Genomic DNA, 17,855 nt, shown 5'->3' with positions numbered 1-17,855 from the left:
TTTTGCATAGCAGTCCAATCCAACAAAACCACCCCCGAATGAAGATCTTTTACTGCACCTCAGGCTATTGCAATGTGCAGCCAAGGTTGACAACTACTAATGTGCAAACTGTTCAAGATTATAAAAATGTACATTAACACATGTGTGATGGCATTACAATGTTGTTAACTCTGTGGATTAGTAACTCTTTACAGAAAACATGTTATCCAGCCCTACTCTAAAGAGTTTGGAATGGGCCCTGGCTGGTATGACTCAGTGGACTGAGTGCTGGCCTGTGAACCAAAAGGTGGCCAGTTGGACTCCCAGTCTAGGGCACATGCCTGGGTTGTGGGCCAGGTCCCCAGTAGGGGGCGTGCAAGAGGCAACCACACACGGATGTTTCTCTCCCTCTCTCTCTCCTTCCCTTCTCCTCTCTAAAAAGAAATAAAATCTTTAAAAAATGTTGGGAATGGGAGAGGGAGGAAGAAATTGGAATCCATTTTGAACTATCCCGAACCACATTCTAAAAGACTCGCAATGATAAAATTACCCCCTTACTTAGCTCTGACGCTCTTTGAACACGTGAAGCCTGGTTCCTCTCTTCGCTTTGGCTAACACTTGCAAGCAGCTATACCTCCTTCAAAAATGGCACCCTGGTGGGGCTTATCATTTAGAACCTACTACAATATCAAAAGAGAAGACATCTAATCTCTTTCAAAGAGAAATTATGAAAGAGAGAGAACTGGAAAGGTGCTAATTGCTAACCGTGGCTTCATTTGCTAATTGTTCATTTAACTTCTAAAACTAATGATTAGGGATAGACTCCATTCTGCAAACGGGGACTCCCCAGAAACTCTGCTAATTAGGGAATCTTTTCATAATGGCCATTACTCAGTAGGTAAGGAAAAAATCGGAATGACTCTCGTTATTTGTAAAAGGCATTAGTGACAGGGACAGTGCAAACACTTTCCAAAGCAGTCCAGTTCCTCACATCTTTTTTTATAAGATTTTATTTATTTAGTTTTAGAGAGGGAAGGGAGGGAGAAAGAAAGAGAAAGAGAGAGAGAGAGAGAGAAACATCCATGTGCGGTTGCTGGGGTCATGGCCTGCAACCCAGGCATGTACCCTGGCTGGGAATCGAACCTGCGATGCTTTGGTTCGCAGCCCGTACTCAATCCACTGAGCTACGCCAGCCAGGGCTCCTCCCATCTTAAAAGAGAGTCTCTGAGGACTGTGGACAGACACCCCGGAGATTTGGAAAAGTGGCACTGTTCATTTGCTAATTTCCTCTTACACATGTCAACAACTGGCCTTAGGCCCTTGTAAATGTGAAGATGCCACCAAGGGTCACCCTCGCTCCTATCTATTGACCAAATAGCTTGGAAGGTACAGGGACCCAAACCTACCCAGGGAAGAAGGGAAACCCTTTGTACCTGGAGCAATCGGAGATGCACCTTCATGCATTCATAATGTACGCTTTTCTTGAACATTTCCATTTTGGGGCAGAGATGTTCCCTTTAAAATTGATTGATTGATTTAGAGAGGGGAAGTGAGGGAGGCGGAAATAGATGGAGACCAACATCGAAGTGAAAGAGAAGCATGAACAGATTGCCTCTACTCAGCGCCCCAACTGGGGACTGAACTTATAACCCAGGCATGCGCCCTGACTGGAAATCAAACCAGCGACCCATCACTATAGAATGAAAACAGATCACCTGAGCCACATCAGTCAGGGCAGTTTTTTTCTGTTTTGACGCAAAGCATCTATGATACCATAACTGGGTCAATGACATAAATTCATGACCATGTTCCCAAATACAGGGCACAATATAATATAGAAATATCTTTCTAGCAATGTGAGGGATCTAGGGAAATTAAATGAAATTAACTATTCAGAATGTGGGGTGTAAGCAAAAACAATTAATTAGCCTTTCTCGAAGACTTCAAGCTTTCTGAAAGATTCATCAATAAGTGCCACTTCTATGATAGTTTCTCTATGAACATGTCCTCAGGAAAGCCTTGGAGAGCCATAGGGCCACTTCTCATTGGCTCCCTGCACTGGGTGGACTTAAAGGGTAACTTGAATTTCCCAACAGGAACCCAGTAGGCAAGCCCCTGGGCCACTGCATGTACTCGGAAGCTGGGATTTCATTGTTTCCAGAGCAATTCTAGGAAGGGAAGAGATTTGAGCTACTGAGACTGTGAAACTGGCCACAATACTCATGGACTTGTTCCCCTATACTTTCAACAATCTTAAAATGGAGGTGCTAGGATATCCCCAATTTTGGCAGATATATTTTTTTAAATTATTTATTTATTTATTTGAGAGAGACAGAGAGAGAGATAGGGAGGCGGAGAGAGAGAAATTGATTTGTTGTTCCACTTATATATGCATCATTGGTTTATACCTGGATGTGCCCTTACCAGGGATCAAACCCACAACCTTGGAGTATCAGGATGATGCTCTGACCCACCGAGAAACCAGCCAGGTCTTCTTGGCAGATGTTTTAATTATAAAAATGATCCCCTACCTCATGGGGAGCCTATCTTTGCTGATCAGTACATAAAAGAATGCAGTCTGTGCAAAAGATATCTTTTCCTTTGGCCACCAATCTCTGCTCAATTATATTAGACTAGAGCAAATTGTCACTCTGAATTTCAAATCTATGTCACTCATTTCTCATAATCAAGAATTTCAGCCCTGGCTGGCGTAGCTCAGTGGATTGAGGGTGGGCTGCGAACCAAAGTGTCGCAGGTTCGATTCCCAGTCAGGGCACATGCCTGGGTTGCAGGCCACGGTCCCCAACAACCGCACATTGATGTTTCTCTCTCTCTCTTTCTCCCTCCCTTCCCTCTCTAAAAATAAATAAATTTTTAAAAATCTTAAAAATAAAAGAATTTCACTTAGGGTGGAGAAGAAAGCAGGGCTGACCCTTACTCTTTTGAGAGGTGTCATGTAAACATTCTTCTCATACAACTGCACAGCACCAGAGCACGGGGGAAAAGTTTGGTGGGTACTCAGAAACGTAAGCCCAGAAGTACCCTATGATCCAGCAAGTCCACTCCCAATTAGATGCCCAAGACAGTAGAAAACAAGGACACACACAGATGCTTGCACACCAATATTTACACAAGCACCATTCATAAAGCCCAAAGGTACAGGTAACCTCACTATCCATTGGCAGATGCATGGATAAATATATGTGGTATGCATCCACACAATGGAGTATTATCCAATTTGAAAAGGAATGAGATTTGGGTATGTGCTACACATGGATGAACCTTGAGGACATTATACTAAGTGAAACAAGTCCCATAGAAAAGGAAAATACTGCATGATTGAACTTCGGTGAGGTGCCTAGAATAGGTAGATTCATAATGCCAGAAAGTCGAACAGAGCTTACCAGCGAGCTGTGAACAGGGGGAAGAGGAAGTTCCTGTTGGGGGTGATGAAAAAGTTCTGGGAATGGGTAGTGGTGATGACTGTACCACACTGTGAAAATACTTAATGTCACTAAATTGTACAACTGAGAAGGAGTTAAAATGGGACATTTTCTGTTATATATATATCCACATTTTTTTAAAAAGCACCACTGCCCTGGCTGGTGTGGCTCAGTGGATTGAGTGCCAGCCTGTGAATCAAAGGGTCACTGGTTTGATTCTAGTCAGGGCACATGCCTGGGGTGCGGGCAAGGCCCCTGGTGGAGGGGCTCATGAGAGGCAACCACACATTGATGTTTCTCTCCCTCTCTTTCTCTCTCCCTGTCCTGCTCTGTCAAAAATAAGTAAAACACATCTTTAAAAAAAGCACCAGCAAAATCAAAACCTTAGTCAATGTCAGCGTGACAAATTTATGACACAATCCATAATGCACATTATCCCTTGAGCTGGTTTTTCTAGTTATAGGTGAGTTAGTAACATTTCTGTTTGGAGTATTTCTAGAAAGCATTGTGAGTGGTACTCCTCATGCCAAACTTTCATGTGAGCATCAGACAATGAGCACCCAGGGCTGCCTTGGGAACTGTCACTCTAAGAACATACCTGTCCAAGAACGAAGCGACCCCATGCCACAAGATTCAGTAAATACAGGAAATCAGTTTCATGGTGCCATGGCCTCCAGATGGTCATAGGTACACAATATACATATGTTAGTCCTCCTGGGTAGAGGGTCAACACAGAAACATCCCAAAACCCAAAGATTTGATGGTTCTGTCAGGCTCAACCTACCTGATGAAGCAGTCGCGGCCATCCCGGTTCGACGTCATCTCCCATCCATAGGGCGCAACCTGGTTCAAGCCCCAGGTTCCAGAGGGAGGTGGCCAGCCTGAAGACTTGGTCCTGTGGCTAGAAAAAAAATGAAACAAAAGCATCATTACACCAGACTCCCGAACATTTCTTCTGAGACGCACCAGAAGGGGCCCAGCACTTGCTCCTCTCCACGGTGGGCTGTATGTATCCTGAGCTGATGAAATGAATCGTTTGTGACAGGTGTAAGCTTGGAATTTTCCTTCGTAGTATTTGGCTTAGTGTTTACCAGATGCCCTATGAGGGAAATGTACTGACTCCATTTTGCGGATGAGGAAACAACGAATGCCCCAGAAAGATCTAGTTTCTTGAGGACACACAAGCCAGTTCTGAACAAAAGTTTTGCACACTTTCCATTAAGTACACATTCCTGAGACCAGACACTGAGATATCACACCACAATAGCAATACACATGTAAAAATAAACGACCTCATTGGGCCTTTGGGTCCAATACCCTGAACTATTCAGACCAAAGACAAAATTTCCACACGTACTAGCCATACTTCAACTCAAGGTAAGCCATAAAACCTTAGACAAACTTCCAGATGAATTTGGAACAAAAATGCACACCTTATCTGACTTGTCAGCAAAATGAAAGGATAGGTTATAGAGAAGTTTCTAGAAGAGTGCTTTCCCAAGATGAACAGGAAAGGGGAAGTGACTCCACATGACAAAATATTATGATGGACAGCGCTGCCCAGCCACAACCCCTAACCGTGGCTCCAGCCCAGTTTCAGCAACACTGCCAAGTACCAGTCAGTCCACTTCTCCCCGGGGCCTGTAGAATTTCCACTAGTCTGTGAATATCCAAGACTCCTTCCGAGATGAACAGTGGAAAAGAAACAAGCAATACCATGTATGATTCACCAACATTCCTCATTATTTCGCCTTCTGCTCCAGGTGAAGTTACTCACTAGAGAGTCTAGTCTGCAGGAGCCTGCGGACAATTCCCAACTGCAGTGTGGCACCAGAGAGTGTGGGCAATAGCAGGGATGGTATTTCAAGCACCTCACCATCAGCATCTCAGTAGTGCACGGACCCTGCCTCCTACAACAGGCACAGCATTCACAGCTTACACAGATATGCCTTGTAGATCTCATGTAGCCAACACCCAAACCAGGAGTGTCGACCTGGTTCTAAGGAGGGGAGACCTAATTCTCCATGGGGCAGGGGAACTCACTCCAAACCCCGCATCCAACTCATACATCTGCCAAGGACCCAAAACGTCCTCAGGAGACATAAGCCCATTTCCTGTAAGTTTTCCAGAGGGACTATTTGGCATAAATTTAACCACCTCCCACTCTGTTCTTCAACTTCCTTCCGGTTTTCACATGTCCGTCCTAAAGTACAGTGAACAAGTGTTCACACACTTAGTACAAGTCTGGCAAATTTTGAATGCTACCATAGGATTATTTCTTGTCTTTTGACGGTTCCAAAAACAAAGACGTGGCAAGAGTTTTTTTTTGTTCCTCTCCTTCCTGCAAAACTCGGTGGTAGCAATTTCCTCGGGTGGTTTTTTTAACAAAATGTGCTGCTTCCCCACAGGGAGAGAACACACGAGTTTCCACGCTGAGCTACCACCCCAAACCACCAATTTTGCGACACTCGCTGAGAGCCCACTGGGAACGCTTTCGAAGGTGGGACCAAAAAACCCCAGCCCTTAGAGATATGAATACAGTATATTCTGTTATTACAGCTTTGTGACACCATTAGTACAGTATGGGGTGACACGAAGAATACTCTTGAAAGAGAAAGGAGGCCTAGGTAGAGAACGCAACCACTGATTCCGCATTTACTAAATTACATGCTATATCAGAATATTAACCTTTTCCAGAGGGGGTAACTTCTTAAAAGCAAATACAGTACACTGCCTTTTCTCTTTTCTTTCCCTTTCTTCCATTGTTTCCCCCCGCCTGTGAAATCTAAAAATCACTGAAGGAAAGACACAGGCTTCCTTGTGTAATTGATGGGTAAAATACTGTAATTGTAATAATGAGCTCGAGGAAACCTGAATTTTATTGCGAATGACATTCTGTCCTGTACGGTATGTTCAGGAAGGAGGAAACAACAGTCCAGAACGTTGTTTTCTAATAAATCTTTTTTTAAATCCTCACTGGATGATATGTTTATTAATTTAGAGAGAGAGAGAGAGACAGGCAGAGAAACATCAATGTAAGACAGAAACATTGATCTGTTTCCTCCTGTGTGCACCTTGACCGGGGATCGAACTCAGAATTTAGACATGTGCCCTCACCAGGGATGGAACCTGCGAATGTTCCGTGGATGGGCCAACGCTCCAAGCAACTGAGCCAGCAGGCCAGGCTCCCATAAATTCTCTTGTCATAAAACACCAAGTGAAGAACTACACCTGGAAAAATCCTCAAACACTAATTGAGTTAATTTAGGTCAAAGGACATCACTAATTAAACTAAGACATGACTATGTATCTGTCTGTTCCTATGTTGACATAAAATGCACAGGTCACAAAGGCATGAGTAAAGAGTAGGGAATTAAAAGCGCAAGATGAAAGGTAAGTCTTTGCATACATCTATCCATAACAGTCTGGAGGAAAGTCAAGGATGCGGGTCATAATTGTGGAGGGATTTGGCTGCTGCCTCTGTGCCGTGTGGTTACTGGAAGTCCACCCCAACGATATCCAGCCTTGGGCACTGGTTGTTTATTCTCAACTGGGAAGATGTTTCAGGAGAACTGCTTTTCCGACTCCCACCTCTATGGCTGCACCAAACTCCCCACCACTCCCAAATACCTCCCATCCCGTCACTACTGAAACGGTTTTCTACCTGAAGGCAAACAAGTGTCCACTGTAAGAGCAGCCAAAGGGCCAGTGCATATAAAGGCAGACTCCCTGGCTGTTTGCCTTTAGAAGCCCCTCTAGTACAGAAGAGATGGCAGCAGCAGGGTGAGGCGGTACAGCACCACCTGGCTTCTGGAGCAGCAACTGCAGTCTCAGGACAACAACACACAGGAAGTTCTTAGAAATGCACATTACTAGGCAGCACCTAAGACTACTGAACCCTAAGCTCCAAAGTGAAGGGGCAACCAAGACACCGTGCCCCACGCGGGTGTCCACGCAACTCCTAGAAACACCGGCTTGCTGGGTTGGAATCCAACTCTCTTGGATCCAGGCTCTGCCGGTTCTTTTTCATCAGTTTGAGCAAGTTACTGAACCTCTCTAATCCACTCAGGCCCCAAACTCTTCTGTAAGATTGTGATCATAGGACCATGTCCTTGGGAGAATCTTACATGTGTTTTCAAAGTACTTAGTACGCTGCTGCCTGGCCCAGTGTAGCATGTGCTACCAAATCTCTGCTACACACATCTCTGCCTCCCCCTCGAGAGGACATGGGACTTTGGGTAGGAAAACGAGCCTAAATGGCTTTACCTGGGCTCAAACTAGAAAAGGGTGGAAGGATCAGGCATCTGTGTTTCCCCACTCTGGTAAGACAAGGGCCAGAAGGCGTTGCAGTGAGCCCCAGTTACACCAGAAGTTGAAGAGTTTCAGCTGGTCTCAAACAGAATAAAATATTAGATAGTTTTTCCCAGGAGCCGGGACTACCAGCTGTGCGTGTGCTCCCCGGTAGGCAGGGTCAACTTCTCCTCATCTCAGGCTGGGCCCTGAGATTCCTTGCGACTCTGATTGTTCCGTGACTTCAACCTGAGATCATGGCTGTGTGAACCGCATTCAAACACTTAGCTCAGCTTTAAAAATAGCGACCTACATTGGCAGCAGGACTATTTCAGTCCGTCCAGAAACTCCCCAGGATTCACTGAACTGATTTGTGACTTTGCGCTTCACCCATCTATTCTCTGCAACAGATGGAAACAGCCCTGGACATCAAATATCTTCCTAATGTGCAGGAAGTGGTAACAGCGGTGACTGGGACAGGCAAGGTTGCAGAGCTCTTTGTGCTGGGCCCACGGGCGGAAGTGACCCACGGTTTTTCTTTCCGTCGGTACACCGCAGGAACCTGAATACGATCTTCACAGAGAACCTGACCTAGGAACAGGTGGGCTCTTAGGAAACGAGCTGCAGGCTCTCTGGTGACCGGAGTTTCCTAGGATTCCGGATCACAAAAAGGGATACCGTGTGAGAAAGGGAAAACAAGGCCTGGTTCCGAAGTCCCAGGTCAGATTCAAACACTGTGAGCTTTGTGGCCCTGGACTCTGAACTCTTTCTGCCTTATTTTCATCATCTGTGAACTGGAATTAGTCTCACTCATTGATTCTCAGGCTGGGCTGGTTTTGCCCCAGGGCACCCTTGCCAATGACAATGTCTAGAGACATTGTTGGCTAACAACGGGGGACAGGAATTCTGTCATCTACTGGGTGGAGGAGGCCAGGGTTGCTGCTCACCAACCTTCAAGGCACACAACAGCCTGCAGAACACAGAGTCATCCAGAAAAACTGACAGTGGTGTCCCTCCTTAGCTCCTACAGTAATAAATGTATAGAATTCATAGCTCAGGGCTTAACCTATAGTTGGTGCTGAGTACACTTTAAAAAAAAAGCATTCTTGATGTTTCCACTTGAAGCCTAATTATGATAAGTAGATATCTTTACATCAGAAAGAATGACTTTAAATCCCAGGTTGGCCACTTAACAGATGCACGGCTTTGGGTGAAATCCTTAGTCTTCCCGGGTTTTAGCTTTTGCGTCAAATGGAAACCACACCCAGCTCACAGCAATGTTACGCCGATCAGTGAGATCTATAAAGCCAGGAGAACAGTGCTGGACTCCCACAGAATCATCCACAGACGGTATGCTGCACTACAAGTGGTTCTAATAGTATAACGTCTACTTTTCCATTTGACCTAACACTTGAAAGATCACGTCCACATGCAAGATTTCCTGGGTACTCACAAGTCTACCTCACCACACAACAGAATGCCGGTGAGGCATTAGTGAATGTATCGGAAAGATAAAGACACGGAGGCTCCACGTCCGATGGAGGCACCGGATTTCCTTCACTTGAGGGAAATAGGTCCAGCGATGTCGTTGGGAGCGAGATTCATGTTGCGGTGAGTACTATTTTATGTAGATCGTACTGGGGGGGTGGAAATGGGGGATGAGGAAGGTAGAGCCCACTCAGAGTCACCCTACGCAAAGCTCCTGCTGGCGGTTTGCACCTACTTAGAAGAGTGTCCAGGACAAAAGCACGCTATGTGCTACTCCAAATTACATGCCACGAACACTGCACCATAATGAAGTCTGACTTCAGCTTCTGAGCTTCCTTAAACACCCAGCAGTATTTACCACCAGGGGCCAGGATGAAGCTGTACCTCCGACACTGGTACTGAGAAGCTGATTATCATGTCCATTTCAGTTAAGCCACATCTATTCAGTTACTCATCCATGACACAGACGGACACCACAAAAATCCAACAGAATAAAATATGACCCCGAGTTCAATCATCCTTACTTCTTTGAACTCACAAAGACTGTTTTCAGAATAACCCAAGGCTGTATAGTGTTACAGATAGTGTTATAAAATGTAAAGTATTTTCTCATTTATTTTGCTCGAAATGGTGGCCGGATTATAGTACCCACAAGCTAGCAACACTCCTAATTTCAAACAATCTGCAAACAGATGACCCGGAAGGCCGACATGCAAGCGGATTAAGGCAACAGAAACAGAGAGGAAGTGAGGAAAAAAACCCAAAATGGTTCTGCATGAATTTAAAAAGCTCCAAGTTTGGTGGCAGCCTTTTTTTCTGTTACTGACCAACTTCGTGTGGTCATTAAGGATTGAGGGGTTCTCTCCTGCAAAGTTTCTTGTTCTAATGAGTCACTGACTAACCAACCTAGTCTTTTACTATATATGTATTAGTGGAAGAGAGAGACAGGGAAGGGAGAGGGAGGGAGAAAGGGAGAGACAGAGGAAGAGAAAGAGGAACACTGGGGTGAGAGAAACATCTCTTGTCTGCCTCCTGAACACGCCACAACCAGGGATCAAACCTAATACCTAGGGCCCTGGCTGGCGTAGCTCAGTGGATTGTGCACGGGCTGCGAACCAAAGCATTGCAGGTTCGATTCCCAGTCAGGGCACATGCTTGGGTTGCAGGCCATGGCCCCCAGCAACCGCATATTGATGTTTCTCTCTCTCTCTCTCTCCCTCCCTTCCCTCTCTAAAAATAAATAAATAAAATCTTTAAAAAAAGAATATATTAAAAAAATCAAAACAAAACCTAATACCTAGGTATGTGCCCTGACCGAGAATCGCACACACAACCTTTTGGTGTATGGGACAACTCTCCAACCAACTGAGCCACACTGGCCAGGGCCCAATGTAATCTTACGGTTCCAGTTAATCATGCCGTTGTTACCTAGACATGTTCTGAATTAGGTTGCATTCTGTTCTATCTTAGAATGTAACTCTGGTCATCCATTAAGGCTTTAGTAGAGCGGCCACAGTATTTCAGCCTAGTCAAACAGGTAAGTGTTCCATCCCATGGTCCCTTAGTAGCAGCTTTCAGCACAGGTGGCATGAGAAGAAAGCTACATTAATAGGAAGAAAATAACCTCAAAGCCATCCACCGAGAAGAAGCATCCTACCAACAATTTCTGAGATTTCACTTCTATTATGACAAGGATGACAGGACAACCTAGTCGAGGAAGAAAAGTAGGCAGTCAAGAACTGGTTTGAATATTAATGCCAAACCTCTTAAAAGCAGGCACTAAAAAATATATGCATAGCCAATTCATTTTAGTGGAGCTTAAATGAAGGATAAATCAAGAGTTTAACGATGGCGAAGGACATTTGGATGTATGTTATAATAACCAAAGTCAACCATTTTTTCTAATTATATTCAGCATCTTCACTGTGTGGTTCAGCAACCCACACAATAAAACTCATTGTGTGATTATACGTTCCGGAGTCTCAATACCAACTTCTTACCAGCCTACTGAATTCCTTGTTTCCTAACTGGTCATCTGGGAGAATCACTAGGAGAATTGACTCCAGGTTAAGTGGGTTTCTTTCATAAATGTGGACATAGCAACTTTAGCCTCCCTCTGTAAACAATCTTCAGACATCCTGCAAGATGGACAACATGTATCTAGTCGAGTCCCCAAACACTGCACACAGGGGTGTCCGTGCAAGTCCGATGCAGCTCTGCTTTGATTTAGACATTTGCTTTTTTGCAAAGTGCACTTGAATCCATTAGCACACTGGATTCTCCAACACAGTGGATCCGGAAGGACAATTATAATTAGCCCTGCATTGTACTGGAGGAAACAGATGTAGAAGGGCCAGGCTGGCCAAGGATGCCGTGAGAGGCACTCCAGGGCCAAAAGGGGGAACAGTCGGCCCCTCAATAATCGAGCCCCTTTCACTAGAATGCTGTTGTCGGCGCACACGATGCCAAGGCTGGCGTGCACTCTGTGAGGGCAAGGACCTTCATCACCTTTCTCTTCTTGCTCAGACTAGTGTCCAACGTGTAATAGAAGCTCAATATGAATGGAATTAATATAACAGTCCAAGGTACATGACGGCACTGGCGCTGAACCTTAGGCATTGCAATGGTAGCTCCCAGCCTTCTAGCCAGTAAGCGCGTGGGTCCGGGGAGGAGACAGGTAATACGTGTTCAGTCACTGCTATTAGGCAAGCCCCCTTCTAGGGATTTTCACAGGTTCTTCCATTTTAAATGTCACAACCCCTTCGCAAGAGAGGCTGGTTATCACCAGGACGACTGAGACAATGGATATAAAACAAATGAACAAAATTGGCTGCAGAAAGAGTGCACCCAGTATGATGTAGTTTTTACAATTTTCTGCATCCATAGGCATATGAAAACTTTCTGTTCCTGGTCAGGTAGCTCAGGTGGGTAGAGCATCACCCTGACACATCGAAGTTGTGGGTTCACTCCCCAGTCAGGACTAAGATGAGTGCCTTACTCTCCTGTATTTATAGGAAGCCACTGAGTACACCACTGAGGTAGCCTCTACCTTCTACAATTACCGTGTCAATCCATGTCTTCCTAGATTATAAGCTCCTGAGAGTTTATAACTTGAAAAAAACTCCACATTCCTCACATAGCTTATGCTCAATAAACACTGACTTGTTAATAATTTCCTGCCACTTGAACCTTTCTCATTTGCACTGTGACATTGAACTGGAATTATCTCTTTTTGTCTGTAATATCCCTCAGCCAATTACAATTTTTATAAGGACACCAGTGTCTTTCATCTTACATACCTAGAGTTCCCAGTACCTGGCAATAGTAGGTGTGCAATGCACCCTGTTTGTTCACTCAGCGGACACAGACGTGGTCCTGTGGTGCTCGCTTTTCCTAGCTACACAAAATTGCACCAAATAGAAATAGGATTACTTGCTTCTGGATGGGAGACCTAAATACATAGAAGCAATAACATAAGTCTTCCTATTACCTTCCACTGTTGAACAGCTGCCAGGTCTGTTCTTTCTGCATGATAAGAATGCATACATAGATGTGGCCATCACGGGACCCCTGAGTTCACCCACGGCCGATAAGCCTGTATCCTGCATTATTAGAACCTAAACTGCAACCACTTTTTCCATCAGCATTCAGTACAGCATCTGGCACGGAGGAACTGTTTTATAATACCATTTGTTTCAACAAACAAATGCATGAATAGCATTCACATGTGGCACATCCTTCCAAAGGAACCATATGACAAGGAGCAGGCGAGTGAAGGATTTCAAGAGAAGGATGCTATAGCCCACAATGTACTCCTATCTGCAACAGGAACTGGCTCCCGCAGCGGTCCTGGAAGCCTCCTGTTTTTCTAAAGACAAAATGAAACTCAAAGGCCTCATATTGAAATCAAAGGATTTACCTGGCTGGCGTAGCTTAGTGGATTGAGCGCGGGCTGCGAACCGAAGTGTCGCAGGTTCGATTCCCAGCCAGGGTACATTCCTGGGTTGCAGGCCATAACCCCCAGCAACCACACATTGATGTTTCTCTCTCTCTGTCTCTCTGTCTCTCTCTCTCTCTCTCCCTCCCTTCTCTCTCTAAAAATAAATAAATAAAAATCTTTTTAAAAAAACCAAAGGATTTAACTCTAAATCTTACTGATATGCTAACTTAAGCCTTGATCAGTATCCTTGATATAAAGTCATTTTCATTTCCCAGATGGAGGTTCGCTTACACGGCAAGGGCGGCTCCCCTCTGCTGGCAAGATTACCCCGCCCACCAAGATTGCTAGTTGCCCCAACTTCTCATTTTAAGGAATCTCCATTGTACAGAAAACTTGAAAGGAGTATATACAAACTAACCGTCCTTGCCCTGTTCACCTAGAGCAGCAGCTTTCAACATTTGACAAGGTCTGGGGACAGCTGGGGCTGGTGGAGTGCTCCTGGCTTCTAGGGGGTCGAGACCAGGGATGCTGCAACACGTTATACAGTGCGCTGCAGCCCCTGGACACAGAGACTGGCCCAAATGTTACAGTGTGGAGGTTGAAAAACAATGACCTAGGTTTCCCTATTGTTCCTATTTTGCAACATTTGTTTGTCCCGTCTCCCTATTCTCCTTCATCATCTCCCTCCCTCTGTATAAAACTTTTACTTGAATCATTTTGCAGTAACACACCAGGGCACTTCAGCCCAACATTCTTCAGCATCTGTCTCTTAAGAAAAACCAAATTATCTTTACAAACTACAAAACTGTATCACACTTAAAGTTTAATATCGGTACAGTATTATCGAATATATAGTCTGTATTCACATTTCTGCAATGCTTCCAGGAATATTCTTCTAGAGGTTTGTTGTTTCATTCAGTGACCAACCGAGCTTTATAACTTGTAGTCACTTCTCTTTATTCAATCATGTACAAAGGACGCAAAGTTGTCATACATTTAAGATTTGAGAAAGATGCCACCTTTTCCTTCCAAACCCAGCAATCATAGCCGACACTTGTAAATCACACCATAGAGTCCACTCAGCCACGACTTCCCTTCCGGAGCTCCCACAAGGCCTGGTCGGTAATGGTAGTTGTGGAACAGATACTGTTTGTTAACTGACCTCACACACAAGTCCTTAAAGCCTTTTACACAAGAGCGGTGGTAACTGTGGGCAGTTGGGACATAGCAGTAAAGGTCTCCAAAGAGTCCTTGGCTTTGCAGAAGAGAACACTTCAAAATGGGAACATAAATGAATAAATGTATCAGCAAAAACAGAAACAAAAAAAACAGAACAAAAAGTGTTTTATGGAAAAAAAAGTGTTTTATGATGAGGAACCGGTGAGTCCCGACTAAGAGTCGCCCAGGCCAGACAGGCGACAGTGCCACCTCACAACAGGCACCGGAACAAGGGTCTCTACGGGAAAGAACGTTTTGTCCCCCGGGAGAAAGCCCCCCCGCCAGATGGCTGGATGAGCCAGGACCCCCGAGCACAGCCACACAGACCATTCATTCGCATTTGCTGGGGAATGTCAGGCCTCTAGCCATCCCTTTTGTCCTTCCTCTTCCCAGAGAGGATCTGAGGTGGCAGACGAATCTCTTGAAAAGACACTAAAGAGTTCGGCTTAGCTGATGATGGGAGAAGATGGCCCAGTCTGGACTGAGAGAGGAAACGGAGTGAACACAGGACCTGCCTAGCCCCTACAGGGAGGCCTTCAATCACTGGGCACTGACTCCTTTGTGCAAGGTTCTATGGTCAGTGCTATGTATGACACAGAGACCCTATAATAGACAGTTCTGACTGTTGGCTATAATGCCGCCTAAGATCTATTTCTCTCTTCCTAGTACCTACTGGCCTCACGACAATACATTCATTCATTCAATCAAAACATTTTATCGAGGACTTTTGTGCCAGTCATTGTGCGGGACTAGGGCTTTGATGAGCAGATGGGTATGTTCCCTCGGGGAGTTGATACGATCACGGAGGAAGGCAAGCATCATAGTCTTCGGAGAGTAAGGCTATCCCCTGAAATATCATATACGCTCTGGCTGGTTCTCGGAACCCTGAGATCTCATTGAAACTCCTCAGGTACAAGTGCCCTGCTGGGCAATTCGGGCGGTACTCCTCTCCCATGATCCCACAGAGAGGACAGTCTCACCCACAGAGACCATTAAAGTGCTTTTTCCTACTTGATCTATGGCCCAGTCTTCCGCTCTTAGCTGTAATATGCAATGTGAATATACTCACAGGACCCACCAAATGTATCATGTCATTGAACTTGACAGCGATTATAGGATTAATGAAACCCAGAATTGGCTGAATCTACCAAATGGTCTAATCTCATTTTCGAAAGCCTTCTTAAAACATTTCTGCAAACACTCATCACCCTGCGAGGCAGCACTGAAGTTCACAGTTGTCTTTTGTTCAGAGGACTCATAGTATTTCTACTCAACAACTGAAGACAAATCCAATTGGCTTCCCATTCATTGAGCACTGTCATTAACTACACGTGAAAAATTTGAACATTTTCTGAGTTAGCTATCGATTGTAAAAGTTCTATTTTCACAGCTTGTTTGGGGCCACACACATATACATTCACCATTACTGATTCCCAAATGAAGTATTTGTTTGCCTGGACTATAATTTTTTAAATCTTCTTAGCCTTGCTTAATGACTTTTAGAATCTTATGTTTTAAAAGTCTATGTAACCCCTGGCTGGCACAGCCCAGTGGATTGAGCGTGGGCTGCGAACCAAAGTGTCGCAGGTTTGATTCCCAGTCAGGGCACATGCCTGGGTTGCAGGCCATGACCCCCAGCAACCGCACATTGATGTTTCTCCCTCTCTCTCTCCCTCCCTCTCTCTCTCTCCCTCCCTCCCTCCCTTCCCTCTCTAAAAAATAAATAAATAAAATCTTTTTTTTTTAAATAAACACTTTCAGCCTCAAGGTTCAAAGGGCCTCTGTTGCTTCTCCTCAACTCTACTGCTTGTATTTCTAGTAGACACAGACGATATGTAAACTGAAGGCTGTGGCAATGTTCCAATAAAATCAATTTGGTCATCTGGCCATAGTGTACTGACCGAGACGCATAGTGGCACCTTGCTGAAGTGATTTCTACTCCTGCCCCTCCGTTTTCTTATTCACAGAATGAAGGCGCTGGGCTACATGATATCTGAGGTCCCCTGAAACTCGAACATGTCACCTTAGTCAACTCAACAAATCCCATGCTCGAAGGCCATATTCTCTAACAGGATTCGAAGAGACCCGGATACACAGATTTCATAAAACTGCTTTTCTACCAAGATAACAGTGTACCTCTCAAGGAAAGTGAACAAGAGTCCTGGTTTCACAGCCGTTGACCCAAAGATAGAACATTATAGTTCACTCCCTCGCGTGCATGAATATTTATGGAAAGTTTTAAATCTCTAAACCATCGATAAGGTCTTGAATATGCAATACATACGCAGTCTATAACCAAAAGGGAAAACCTCTAGTGGTTGCTGCCCAATATTCAAATACAAATTTCTAGTTTGTACACACAGCATGTGAGATTATTTTAATATCAAGAAAGGTCATGCTTCATATTAATAACAGCCACCATTATTTTAGCCATGTTCACATTTTCTTAAATATCAAAGGCCATTAATGTCCCAAGCTAAAATGGTTCTATTGTCAACCAAAAGCATAGCAGAGTTGTATTAGCTGTGTCAGTGACTGCCCGAGACTTCTTTCTTTACTGCTGCCGTTAGGGTCCCTGAGAACAGCGTGTGTAGGCACCTGCCAACATCCTTAACAAGATGAGACAGAGAAGCATCACTCATTTTGGCCCGCCTAAACACACCGCCACACTAAAATGTACCAACTAGACTATATTTGTTTAATCTTTAACAGATTATTTATAATATAAAGAGAACACATCCAACTAGTATACCTTATTTTTATCTAATTGGAGAAAGATTTCTGGGGGCTTTTAATTTACAGCCATTTCATACGGATTCATGACCTTGTTCACCTGTTCTTTGACTAGAAGTTTCTTTCAATTCGTCATCACAACCCGGAATTGGTGGTACATATCTATAGCTTCTGTCTATTTCCCTGAAGTATTAATAGGAAAGCAGAAAATATGTGCATGAGGCTATGCGCAGAAATCAAGATTATTTTTAAGACGCCCTGCCAGAGTATCAAAAGGGAAAACATTATTTTACTAGATTGCTCGGTATGTGTACATCTTCAAGGGCATCCAAAATGTGTGGCTAGAAGGGTCCAGATAGCCTCATGGAAGATACAAACAGAGACACGAAAATAGGTATCTATCACCCACGGTCTTTCCACCACTTTTGATTGACCGATTGATTTGTCCTTGAAATAACTGGAAATCATAAGGAGAAAAGACACTCTAAGGATAATGTGGGAACTTTGTGGTGGTACTGGAAGTTAACTTACAGATGTTCCCCACCCAGTATTTTCCTCCAATGAATTATTTTTACTTTGTTCATTCAAAAACGCTTTTATTGTGTACCGTGTTATGGGTAGAATTGTGGCAGGGAAAGAAAGATGATAAGTCTCTAACTTCAAAGAACGATCAGTATAATCAGGAACAGAGAGGGGAGGGGAGGAGGCGATGTGGAGCCTGAATTCACAACCTCTTTGCTCCACACGGGAAAACAGACCGTGGT

General features: G+C 44.4%; 1 protein-coding gene across 2 annotated transcripts in view; it reads right to left on the bottom strand.

Moving 5' to 3' along the window:
- The window catches only part of FRMPD4 (FERM and PDZ domain containing 4), a 646,734-nt gene that overhangs the window by 163,201 nt on the left and 465,678 nt on the right, over positions 1–17,855 (bottom strand). For both annotated transcript variants that reach the window (XM_028523079.2, XM_036016728.1), the window contains exon 3: positions 4,207–4,323. In XM_028523079.2, coding sequence (XP_028378880.1) covers positions 4,207–4,323 — 117 coding nt within the window. The remainder of the gene's footprint in view (positions 1–4,206; positions 4,324–17,855) is intronic.

This window comes from Phyllostomus discolor, chromosome X, assembly GCF_004126475.2.
Source record: "Phyllostomus discolor isolate MPI-MPIP mPhyDis1 chromosome X, mPhyDis1.pri.v3, whole genome shotgun sequence".
NCBI lineage: Eukaryota > Metazoa > Chordata > Mammalia > Chiroptera > Phyllostomidae > Phyllostomus > Phyllostomus discolor.
This window is presented reverse-complemented; position numbering and strand designations above follow the sequence as displayed.